At 42.7% G+C, this 12309-nt stretch overlaps 2 protein-coding genes across 2 annotated transcripts; one reads left to right on the forward strand and one right to left on the reverse strand.

The window, feature by feature from the left end:
• Positions 1–180: 180 nt before the first annotated feature.
• Positions 181–4895, forward strand: LOC108889510 (receptor-type tyrosine-protein phosphatase V). Its single transcript, XM_018686001.2, has 11 exons — positions 181–340; positions 852–947; positions 1326–1425; positions 1524–1614; positions 1694–1770; positions 1878–2012; positions 2143–2265; positions 2408–2568; positions 2703–2838; positions 4030–4106; positions 4213–4895. The coding sequence occupies exons 2-11, from the start codon at positions 943–945 to the stop codon at positions 4262–4264; spliced, it is 957 nt and encodes a 318-aa protein (XP_018541517.1). The 5' UTR covers positions 181–340; positions 852–942; the 3' UTR covers positions 4265–4895.
• Positions 4874–12033, reverse strand: LOC108889509 (transcriptional regulator QRICH1). The gene is made up of 12 exons (XM_018686000.2): positions 11784–12033; positions 10790–11079; positions 10595–10696; positions 10361–10501; positions 9344–10120; positions 9055–9232; positions 8789–8943; positions 8575–8689; positions 7457–7565; positions 7192–7340; positions 6996–7086; positions 4874–6271 (listed from the first exon to the last, which is right to left on the reverse strand). The coding sequence occupies exons 2-12, from the start codon at positions 11042–11044 to the stop codon at positions 6085–6087; spliced, it is 2259 nt and encodes a 752-aa protein (XP_018541516.1). The 5' UTR covers positions 11045–11079; positions 11784–12033; the 3' UTR covers positions 4874–6084.
• Between the last annotated feature and the right edge of the window lie 276 nt (positions 12034–12309).

Genomic DNA, 12309 nt, shown 5'->3' on the forward strand with positions numbered 1-12309 from the left:
CTCAGGTATAACTCTAAAACCACAATGGCAAAAAAGGTCATCTGTTCAGAGAAGATTTCCTAGAGGTGAGGACATTTTGTTTTTCTAGTGCAAGGCATGACATGATGAGTACAAAGAATAGCTGAGTACATACCCTCCCTGGAGTTTAGTGTCCCTATCTCCACCCACTGTCTACACCCATCACACCTCTTCCTATCTAGAGAAAGAAAGAGAGAGAGCTATTAAAATCAGACAACAACTTAAAGATGACTTTGAGCAGTACAGTCGGGTCTTACTCTCTTGCTCTTCCTCTTCAGTCTATTGAAGACTTAAACTATTCATCAGAGGCCGGTTTGTAAAGGTAATCCTGAGGGTGTTTGGACTGTGGGTCTGTGTTCCTCCTGCTATTTGTGTTTAGGGTTGAGAGCTTGTTGGAACAGGTTTTCTTTCTTGTCCGGTCAGAGTCACTAATTGTCCTGTGTGATTGTTGGGCTGCGTTTGTTAGGTATGCCTTCCTATTATAGTAAGGCCATGGGAGGAGAGGCATAGATAGACTGGAATGTATGTTTGTATTAATACACTAAAACTGCTGAATCCAACTGTCTCGGGGTAGAAACAAAATGTAAGTAAATTTATGCTATCACCTAACTTCATTACAGGTGTATCATAGCTGCTCTCATCTGCACAATTGTGTGTTTTCTGGTGTCAAATTCCTTAGGAGGTAAAATTCCCTTTTACCTAGGGGGAGGGGAAAACACGAGGAAGACACAGATGTTCTCAGCTTTTCAGTTTGCATTTACTCTATTGCTTTGCCACTGATTGTCATTTACAAAAGTTTCTTCACGAGACAGGACTTCTTATCTTTTTCACAGCATCAGCAGTGAAATCATCCTGGCATCATTCTACACCCTGAGTCTCTGCTGAATTTCTGTTTGAAATACAAGGCTGACTACAAGAAAAGACATGAGGTACGTATGACAAAACTCCTTGTACCATCAAGAATATGCTTGAATGACAACTCTGGAGATATTCTGTATTTTTGTCGTTGTTAACAAATCCAATGAAAAAAAACAAAACAAAGTTAGTTTGTCTCTCAGTATTTTCCATTTTCCCTGCAGTGTGGATTTTAAAACATGTAATAAATATATAATTTCATCTATTAAAATGGCTCAATAATATCCTGAAACAGCTGGGCACTGTGGAGTTTAGAAAGTACAGTTCAAACATGAGTAAAGAGTTTTGTTTGGTTTTCATTTGTTTCTCTGTAGGAAAATAAAAGACTATCACCAGGCTTATTGATATTTTCTGATCTTAAAATTATTTAATATCACACAATTGTGTTACAGGGTGCAAACTTTCTCAAGGGTGCAGATTCTGCAGGAGTTTCAATTGCGATGCCAGGCACTCGCTGCCAATGACAACAGAGGCTTTAAGCAGGAGTTTGAGGTAACTAGTATGTTTAGAAATTGAACTTGCATTAGATTAATGATATGTGAAGCTAGAAATGTCTGTTATGAGTGCTTATCTCCTCTGGCTCTGTGAAGGAGCTGAATGAAGTTGGTAAAGACCTCGCAACCAGAGCAGGGGAGTCAGAGGTCAACAGAGAAAAGAACCGGTACCCCTACATTTTACCATGTAAGTACAAAACATATCACACTAGAGCAGATATTGTATATGTCTCTGTGTGTGATTTTCCTCTTTCCGACCAACGCAGATGACCACTGTCGGGTGAGGCTGTCCGTCCAAAACTCCAATCCACACACTGACTACATCAATGCAAATTTTGTGCCTGTAAGAACTCTTTTACTTCCTCTTCTGTCTTGTCACTTTACTACCTGTCTGTCTGTCTGTCTTTACGTCTGTCTACCTCTGTTAATGACTGTGTGTCGGTGATTCAGGGTGGAGGGTCGGAGAGAGACTTCATCTGCACACAGGCTCCTTTGCACAACACCATGGCTGACTTCTGGAGGATGGTGTGGGAGCAAAACGTCAGGATAATCGTCATGGTGACAGCTCTGAAACAAAAGGGCATGGTAAGAAAGACCTATCCACTCTGTGTGTATGCGTGTCGATCAGTGTGCCTAATAATATGTGCCATAATATCAAGAACTTCCTTAAATTTCCTTAAAAAGATGAATTTGATCTTTATTTCTGTGTGGTCAGGTGATGTGTGATAAGTACTGGCCTCTGGAACAAGGGACAGTTCATCATGGACTGATCCAAGTGACAACAGTGACCCGCAAACAAGGTCCAGATTGTTTTATCACGACCATTAACCTCAGACAGGTGAGAAAGAGACACATTCATCTTCCCCTTTGGTGCCTTTAAACTGCTGCTGTTGACTTCTGTGTGCACTGACCGTATAAGCAATCAATCAAGGAAGAAGAAGTCCTTGTGGCTGGATTAAAAGAGGGTGTTTGTGTTTCAGAGACACAGTCCAACAGACAGGGTAGTCACACACTACCATTACCCTTGCTGGCCGGATCGGGGCATCCCTAAAGACTCATCCTCTGTATGTGCCTTCACTGAGCTTGTGCGGCAGCATTTGGAAGCCATCCCTCGCCTGGGGCCGGCTGTGGTGCACTGCAGGTCTGACCTCTGACTTTAAGCCCATTGCCAAATCCCTCAGGGAACCCATTACTCTTATGATCCTGCATAGTTTAACAATGAGGTGTTGCATGAGAGACAGTGTTTAAAGTCAATCCTCTGCTTTTGTGTTTCAGTGCAGGTGTTGGGCGGTCAGGGGCATTTGTTACATTGTTGTGGTTGATGCAGCTGTGCGCGAGGGGCATCCTGCCTGATGTCCGGGCTGCTGTGGAAGATCTACGACTGCATCGGATGTGGATGGTCCAGAATCTGGTCAGTCCAGTACTTACACTCACCGTTCCGTGGTGGAATAAGTATTAAGAGCTTTTACTTAAGTAAAAAACTACATTACTACTAAAAGTACTATGTCCAAAACTGGCTTAACTGAATTATTATTATTAGCAGCAAAATGTACCATAGGTATCAAAAGTAAAAAATACTGGTTATGCAGAATGGCACCTGGTTTTACTTTGGAATATTATTACTGAGGCATTATTGTGTAAACTGAATTTTAATGTTGTCAAGGTAAGGCTAATTGAAAAACTTTATATACTTCTAGGTAGTTAAATCTACAGAATAACAATATTTAATATTTAATATTTTTTAAATACAAATTTAATCTGAAAAGTAACTGAACTGTCAGATAAAAGTGAGTGAGTGGAGTAAAAAGTATATTTCCATCTGAAATGTAGTGGTGTAGAAGTATAAAGTTATATAATACTGTGAAATTTGATAATGTAGTAATGCAATTATCATACTGTTTTACGTTTACTTGGTTGTGAAACTCTGGTTTACTTGGTCCTTTGCGGGTGTAAAAGCCTGTAATACCTTATTATAAGTAAGAAGTATTTGCATTAACATATTTATTGAGTAAAACTAAGCATTCTCAGCAAAAGTACATTATACTCATTACACAGGCAAAATGTCACCTGCCGCTTTCTTACAGTCACATGAGAAGACTGATTAGCTTCGCAGAAAGACTGGAGACAGAGCTAGACAGCTAGCCTTGAAGCTAGCCTACAGTTACAGTCAGCACAGTTTGCAGCTCGTTAGCTTAGCGTAAATTTAACGGGGGAAACAGCTAGCCAGTAGCTAGCTTAGCGTAAAGACTAGCTAAGTTGCTGGCTGTGACTTAATGTTTAATAGTTAACATAAGCATGTACAGCAACTCAAAATCATAATAAATGTACTTTCCACCGGTGCTTGGTGTCATAATTCTGCTTATTTAAAACATGAAATGAGTTTAATATTATATTAAATGGGCTATATTTCAGTTTAGACTGTAATAAGAAGTGTATTTAAATGCAAACTTTCAATTCAGTTACTTACATCTATTTCTTTGCTTTCTACGACACTCATAAAGCTTTCATTTCCATGCTCGTTATCATTGTGTTTTCTACTGGTTCATTCCAAACAAATTATGAATCATCCTCATTACCTGCTCATTCCTTTGTGTGTACTCAGGTGCAGTACATATTTATACATCAGTGTCTGCTACAATGGCTCAGTGGAGGAACAGGAGGAACCTCAGCAAGCTCCCAGTGAGCACCAACACACACCATATTCAATTTCAGCATAGGCAGCGTATTATTAGTCACTGTAATGCATGATGACATTTTAATTAGGTGTCTTCTCTCTTGCTTGCAGCCCACACATTCAGGGAGCCAGTTCGAATATTAACCCCCACTCTCAGGACTGACCTCACAGCTCCTCAGGACGGGGAGAGCGAACTGGGAGGAGGAGACGTCACCATCACAGACAGAAACCTCCATCAGACCCACCACAGAACACGATACAGCAGATTCTACACCCTGGGAACCTGCTGAGGAGGTTACTGCCCTCTTCGTCCCTATTTAAACCAGGCTCACACACTCCCTGAACTCACATACCTTAAAGCTGATCAAAGAAAAACACAGGCAAGACACTGAGTTAAAAACACACACACACAATAAACCTGAGATGCAAGGATAAAGAATGCAGAAATAATGCTTTGTGTGCTGTATGACGACAGGCCCTGCAGGCAGAAAACTGGCCTGACAACATGCAAATGCTGGTGAAGAAACCAGATGCAGCTGGTTGTGCTGTTTCCAGGAGGAAAAATGAGAGAAATCACCTGTCATTCAGGTCAAACCTGTAACTCTACTGTGAATTACTTACCACAAGGTTCATGAGAACACAAAGCTGCTTCCTGTGAACACTAATGGCGCACACAAGCACAAAAGAGAAACTTGTATTTTAAACCCAAACTGTCAACTGTGCTGTGTGGGCAGTTGTTTGTAACGTTTGTTTTCCTCCATTACTGATAAAGTGACGGTGTGAGATGACTTTTATTTAGAAAAATCATTGTGCATCATTTTATAATCACACAATGCAGGCTATCAGTACGTAAAGGATGCATGTGCAGAATTGATACTGGACTTGCTAGAAAGGCAGACACATGGTATAGTGGCTGTACAAAAAAGGTCATGTTTCAAAAACACACAGGCACTGCCATTCTCCTTAGATGACTGAAACCCAATACAGTACATGAAGGAGCTATGAGTATTATACATTATAGAACATTAAGGGCTATCCCACTTCTTAGTCTTTCATCGGTCATGTAAATAAACATGTATGATACAATAGATCCCTCTTCAGGTGAGTTTTGGGGTTGGTGGTGTACTGAGGAGAAAAAGGAGGATCCAGCAGCAGGCAGCATCTTTCCCCCCTCCCTCTGCCACATCTCCACCATGTGGCAAGTGCTAGTAGCTGCAGATTTGAGTGGTGACACTGTATTGCGATAACAGTCCAGGACAGAGTGAAGTCCTGATGTGATTCGGTGTTGCTGAGCTAGTCCGACGGGGCGTTGCAGCCCGCAGCAGCAATCACTAACAAGCAAGTCATCTCCAGAGTTCATTGTGTCCGCGTGTGAACTCGGCTCAAGACAGACAAAGTGAAATACAAAGAAAGAGGGAGAATTCACACAAGTTTTAGCCTATATCTGGCTACTTAATGCAGTCTTAATACCACTGAGGTATTCACTGTGAGATTTAACAGTGATCAAGGCAGATGAAGGAAGGTGGAGCAACAAAGAGGGATGTCTAAGAAAAGCAGCATAGCGCAGGCCAACCCCAGTGAAAATATATGAAGTATATTACAGATTAAAACAAAACGGAAAAGAAAAAATTAACAGTTGTTCCAGACTATTGGTAAGGAGAACCAACAGTTAAAATAACATTTAAATTAGAGTTCAGGTCCAATAAAAAGATTAGACACTACATCCTTTGGCCAAAACAAAAGGGAAAACTTGAGCGATTGCCTCAGTAAAACAAATTATTATCTGTATTGTTTGTATGTGTATGTACAGTCTGTGTGCGTAAGATATGCTGACACATAATGAATATAAACATACACATGCCACCCTTACAGACCACAAGAGGGTGTGAGAGAATAGAAAACTACTGATAATGAGCAATCAAAGGCTGGGTGAAGAGAAAAGAGGAAGAGTCTAGTCCGTTTATCGTTCTCCTCCAAGTCAAACTAGTGTACGCTCTCCGACATGTTAATGGCTTCCTGGATTTCGCGGACGACGAGGATGCGGGCAAGCATCTGCTCCAGCTGTTCTTTTGGGATTGGCTGAGTTGAGTACCAGATGGGGCTGTTGGGAGCCACCACAGGCTCAGGAGTCAGGTAGAAGGTGTCGTTGCGACCTTTAGCACTCTGCGGACTGACGGAGGAGCAGAGAGAACACATTGTGACGATGATCATTATGAGCTTCAAAAGAGAATTTATCCCTAAGACGTTGTATTGAATTGCATGAGATTGTAGAAGCGTACCTGACAAATAAGTCATCGGGTGTATTTTAAAAAAATCTTTTAAATGTGGTTGTGATTACTGAGTTCACACGTACCTGCTCAGTGGTATTTTCTATATTTTTAAGTAGCAATTTTCTCCTTACTCATCAATTGTGAAGGATTCTGACATTTTAAAGGCATTTAAGGCCTGAGAAATTAGTTGTCTTTATTCAATGGCATACTGTTCAAAGGCAGACAATATTAAAAATCATTCACTGTTTTTGGGAAGAGAACAAAAAAAAGTTATAACGCTGCATCCATGTTTTTGTCAGTTGCCTAGCAACACTGTTCTCCGAAGTTTAAGCACTTGAACAGAGTGCAACGTGTACTCCACCTCGCATGTCAGTAACACAAACACAGTGTTATTTAAAGGTAGCAGCAGCACATCCAAAGGACAAACCGTCACTCTACTAAACCTGACCAGAGTGAAAGGCACTGCATGGCAATAGTAAGAGGCAATTTTACCAGTTTCATTAATGTTGGATTACTTCATTATATTTAAGGTATATAAACAGGTTATACCTCAAAAAATAAAATATATCTCCCTTTCACTGAAATCTTTTTCAAAGTTCTCTTTAAATTAGGTTTTATATTTACCATTTGAAGAGGTAGAAATCGTAGAGTTTAATGGGGCATCGCAGTGGATTCTCTGGATCCTCCAGCTGCTCTGAGTACATGTCATCTGTCACTGAACAAAGAAAAAACCCATACAGAATAAAAATGATTAACTATCCTTAAAATGGGGTTTCCTCTCAGACATCACAGCACATATTGAAACAGTGAGTGTTCTTACCTTTCTGTCCTATGAACCTCTCTGTTGACTTTAGGTATCGAATGCTGGTGCTCTTGTCTTTGGGGTTGTTGGGACTTTTCCTGGTGTGTCTGAGCACCTTAGAAAAGGCTACTTTTAGATGCTGATCCACTGTTTTTAGGTGGAAATACCTAAAAAAAACCAACATATACAGTGTGTGATGACTGATGATATATGGGCACAGGGGGGTGACAGAGTAACTGCAGCAACATTTTTGTAATACAGAAAAATCACTGGTGCAACTCACTTTGTGTTGAAGAACATTAGAGTTGTGAGCAGTGTTGAGGGTGAATGAGCTCCCAGCTGTTTACATTCCCACAGCATCTCCTCTGTCACATGACTGGGGATAACGTAACCTGGTAGGAGAGGTAAAGAGCAGATCATGAAAACCAGGCAGTTTACAAGACTGGGAATTTATTAGTTTCAAGGAAGTACCACAATATTACTCTACCAACCCCTATAGCTCAAGCAGGAGAGCTGCTTTTGGCTAAATAAGTGTTATTTACAAAGTCATAGTCCTTACAATCCAAATGGAAGCAACCCATCACCAGTCACCAAACCCAGGACTTGAGCCTGCCATAACTCTCAAATTGATTAACAGGTGATAACTATAAGGGTAATATTCGTAAACAAAGGAATTTCATATGTCACAAAAACAAAGAGTGACTAGGCTGGTGACTAGTGTTATTGCTATTAATGTTTTACTGTTCTGTCACTATTATTCCTATAGCTACATTATTATTATTATTATTATTATTATTATTATTATTATTATTATTATTTACATCTTGACAGACTGTGTATTTTGCAATGTTGTCTTTCCCTCTGCCTCTTTAAATTAACCATCCTGCAGCCAGTATTCCACAGGTATTTTACATTTTACTCTGAATGTGACCAGAGTGATTCACACAAATAGCAGCCCACAGCTTCAGTTAATCTACAGTGACAGTCTGTCAGGAAGAAAATGAGCTTTTCACTGATGTGCCACACTGCTGAAGTCTCACTGTTAGACAAAACTTAATTGTCCAAAGTCAAGACTGACACTCAGCTCCCAAATGATGTCACAGAAAATACTATAGGATTCAATACAGAAGAGAGACAACTGCAGCCAAAATGTTCTGAATGCAGAGCTATATCACTTGCATTGTGCAGCTGTGATATTTAGTATCAAACTGGACTCTGTATCAGCATTACCTCAAAATTACAGGACACAGATTGACACTGGGGCAGAAACTTTGATCTATGTTATGGCTAAAATGGTTGGTTTGTGTATTCACTATTGCATGCTATAAAGTTTTAGGTGGATTATATAGGAACACACATTGCAAGTCCACACAAGGTTTGATCAATAACTCTTGTTCTCACCTAGTGGATGAACGGATGGTCTCCAAGGCTCCAGGATCTGGTGCAGACTGTGAGCGAAGCGAGTGTAGTACTGATCTGAGAAAACGTCATCCACACGACCGTTATCAAACAGATACTGCAGGACAGAAAATGGACAAAGACGGATACAGTCAGTGTTTTCACATCAGATGGATGTTGAATAGGAAGTGTGTGTTTGAGTGGATAGTGAACTTACTTTTTGTATGCACAGAAATACATAGTAAAGAACATCAGCCTCATAAGACTCCCCTTCCAGTCCTCGAGCCTCTGTTGTCATCAAAGAGAGACCCATGCAAAGCTCAGCGACTGCACACGACACCAAGTCCTCCTGGAAACGTAGTGCCTGACGTCCTAAAGCACACACATATCAGTGATCAGGCCGTCCGATGGAAACAAAGAGGGAAACATTTTAATTATAATTTAATTATAAGACAATAATAAACATTGTGTGTGTGCACTTACGGCCAATAGGGGCCAGTTTATTTTTATCCGATTTCTCCAACTCAGAATTTTTCCGCTGAGCCCAGAGCCGCCATACGTCAAGTCCTTCCTCTGGCTTCAGTGTGGCAGGCAGCAGCAACTCCTGCACCTGCACTTGCTGCTGGCCTTGGCCATCTACCTCTGCTACCACTGTCTGACCCTACACATACACAAACACACCAACATGGTTAGTGCATGCAATAGAGAAATAAATGCTGTATAGCTGGTAATGATAAAAGACCATCCATCAGCTCATCAACTGTGTTAGTACCTGTAGCTGCTGTGCATCCTGCCCTGACAGCCCCTGCGTGTGCAGCACCTGCTGCTGTGGGTCCCAGATAAGGGACTGTGTAGCGTTGGAGTAACCCTGCACTGCAACAGGGATGTGGATGTTTCCGTTCATCAGCTGGGCAGGGAACAGCGTGTTTGCAGCCAGTGTGTGCACCACCTCTTCCTGCCCCCCCATTCCTCCAGAGCTTGTTATGCTGGAAACAGCTTGCGCTGTCTGACTTTGACTGGCAGGGCTTTTCAGCTTGTCATTTTCAACAGTAACTTGTGTTGGCATTGTAGTCATTGTTGTAGTGTTTGCCCCTGCAACCTGCACTGTTCCATAAGCTTCCTGGGGGATGGCAATGTGTGTCACCTGCTCGCGGCCTCCAGACCCAGCAGGAGCAGAATACACAGGGATGGTCCAGGTCTCCCCCGTGGGACTGGTGATAGTGCCTGTAGCACTGTAAAGGTGGGAGCTGTCCACTGTTAGGAGGTCTGGCCGCAGGGACACGTAACTTTGCTGCTGGCCCTGTCCCTGAGGGATAGCCAGGACTGTGGCTACTTGCTGACCAGGCAGAGCATAGGACACAGTGATGGGCATGTCCACCTTACGCTTCTTGGCTGGCTGGAGGACACCAGCCCCCTGGGATGTAGCAACTGTAGTTCCCAGTACCCTTCTCTCTGCACTGTCCTGCTGCTGGGTGGGAGACAGGGCTCCCACTGTCTGGATTTGGATCTGCTGTCCTCCTGCAACAGCTGCCACCAACTGGGCTTGCAGCTAAACACATGGGAGGGAGATGATAAATGGTAACTAAATTTAAACTCTGGATGATGACAAAGTCTGCAATCCTGCAATTACGATGATGAAGATGATGATACTTCATTGTCAGACAAGTCTGAAATTTTACTTGCGTCACAGTAGCTTAATTTGCAACCATTAAGAACAAAACAAAAACACATATATTTAACTTAACATTACAATCATAGTGTATGTTGTGAAAGTGTGGCATAAGTGTACCTGTTGGTGCTGTTCCTCTGTGAGCTCCCCAGGCTGAATTAGCTGTGCAGTAGTCACACCTTGTAGTTGTTGATGAGAACCAGAGGGCACTTGGAGGACCTGACCCAGCATCTGACCTTGCTGCTGGCCCTGAATCTGTACCTGAAACAGATATGACAGACAGGCCAAAATTTGGTGGATGAAGAGTGAATTGGAACAAAACTAAATGACAGGAGGTGCAATCAAGGTAAAAACCTGCACTATCTGTTGCTCTGTATTCTGCTGTACAGATTGCTGCTGAGACGTGGAGTCCTGCATCTGCTGCTGCTGCTGCTGTGGCTGGACCTGCACCTGAACCTGCATCAGAAGACAGTGTGTCAAAGCGCCTCATAAAAAGGACAGAGCTCTCTCACAGGATGCTTTATGACTATATAGTACACAGTGATTTACCGGACAAGCCAGTTCCAACAATGACCCTGCCACCTCTGTGCTGTCTGTGTAGATGCAGTTAGCCTCTTGCTGGTAGACCATAGTGGTGGTGGTGGTTGTAGTGTCTCCACTTTGCTGGCTGAACTCCTGCAGGGCATCGGGACCCTTGTTGGCCAAGGACTCCAGGAACTCCTTCATGCGGTGCTGAGGGATGCTCCGGGCTTTCTGCCTCACTAGCTCCTCATAGGAGCCTGTTCCATCCAGGGAGTTATTCATTGCTGCTGACAGTGTCCTCTTCTCTGGGGGGGAACCTGAGGAATACAATGAATTTAAGTAAGATTATTCAGCATTATTGTGCAGCTCCTGTGCAGTAATAACAACATCAACAAGGAATGGCTGTGAGGAACAATACAGTAACTCGATCAAAACAGAAGACATTTACGTGGTTTTAAAACTCACATTTAAAGGGTAAATAAAACAAGACGACATCAGTTCAAACTTAACAATATTTACTGATTGACCTACAGCTCACTGTCCAGTGGCAACAAACACTGATGGTAATACGAAAGGGTTAATTCTAGCTGCGTGTATACGAGCTGGGACAAAAGCGCGGTCACTTTCCAAATCCGATGCAGTATTCAAAGTGGTGATAGAAAGTGCTGCATAATTAATACACGCCAGCTCAACTCCACAATGAAGTTACAATAATGAGCACGGTGCAATAGCTCTATAGGGTCTAATCTAACAGCTGATTACACAACGCGCTAGGTTAGCCAGGTACACGGCTAACTAGCCGCGTGTTGTTTGCAAGTAATATGCAGCCACAGTTGTGCACAGCCAGCCGCAATAATGCCATTGAGCCCGTTAACGACAATAATTTAATTTAGTGGCACATGGTACATAAACAGAAAACAACGGAAGCTGGAGTAGCCCTCCCGCGTCGGTAACGTTACACCGTCTGTATTTTTGTTATCTCCGCAGCTAGCAGGCTATCGTTAGCAGGCGCGTTAGCTACCTCTCTTCCTCAACCGGGCCGAGGATCGAGCCGCCCACAAGCGCTTCTCTTGCCCTCGAAACGGCGCTCCTCTTCCAACCAGCTGGGAAGCGAAGTGCTATTATTGTTTCTTTGTGGTTGGCTTATTCTTTATTTTTCGTGATTTTCGTTAGATGGCTAGCTGTAGGTTTTCTTTTTCTCAACCACTCATATTTCGCTGGGCGCCATCTTACAACAGTACCCTCAGACCAATAAGCAGGCGGTTTGTAACTCTACGGTGCTATCGCGGTGTTTCCGTCGCATGATATCGCGGTAAGTGACGCTCGCAGGGTAGTCTATTAAAGGCGACACACGCAGTCAAAGCGGCAGGCAAGATCAGTTAGATGTCAGTCCACCTTAAAACCCAGTTATGCCAGACAGACGCTCCTAGTGGTTCACTGGCTTCTGAATCTTTTAAGGTAGTCCCAAAAAGATGCACTGAATATTTGGGTGGTGCTCAAGAGGCTCTGGGCAGCTGAGGGTTAATTCCCACGCACTGCACCTCAGC

Source organism: Lates calcarifer, linkage group LG6 (assembly GCF_001640805.2).
Source record: "Lates calcarifer isolate ASB-BC8 linkage group LG6, TLL_Latcal_v3, whole genome shotgun sequence".
Lineage (NCBI taxonomy): Eukaryota > Metazoa > Chordata > Actinopteri > Centropomidae > Lates > Lates calcarifer.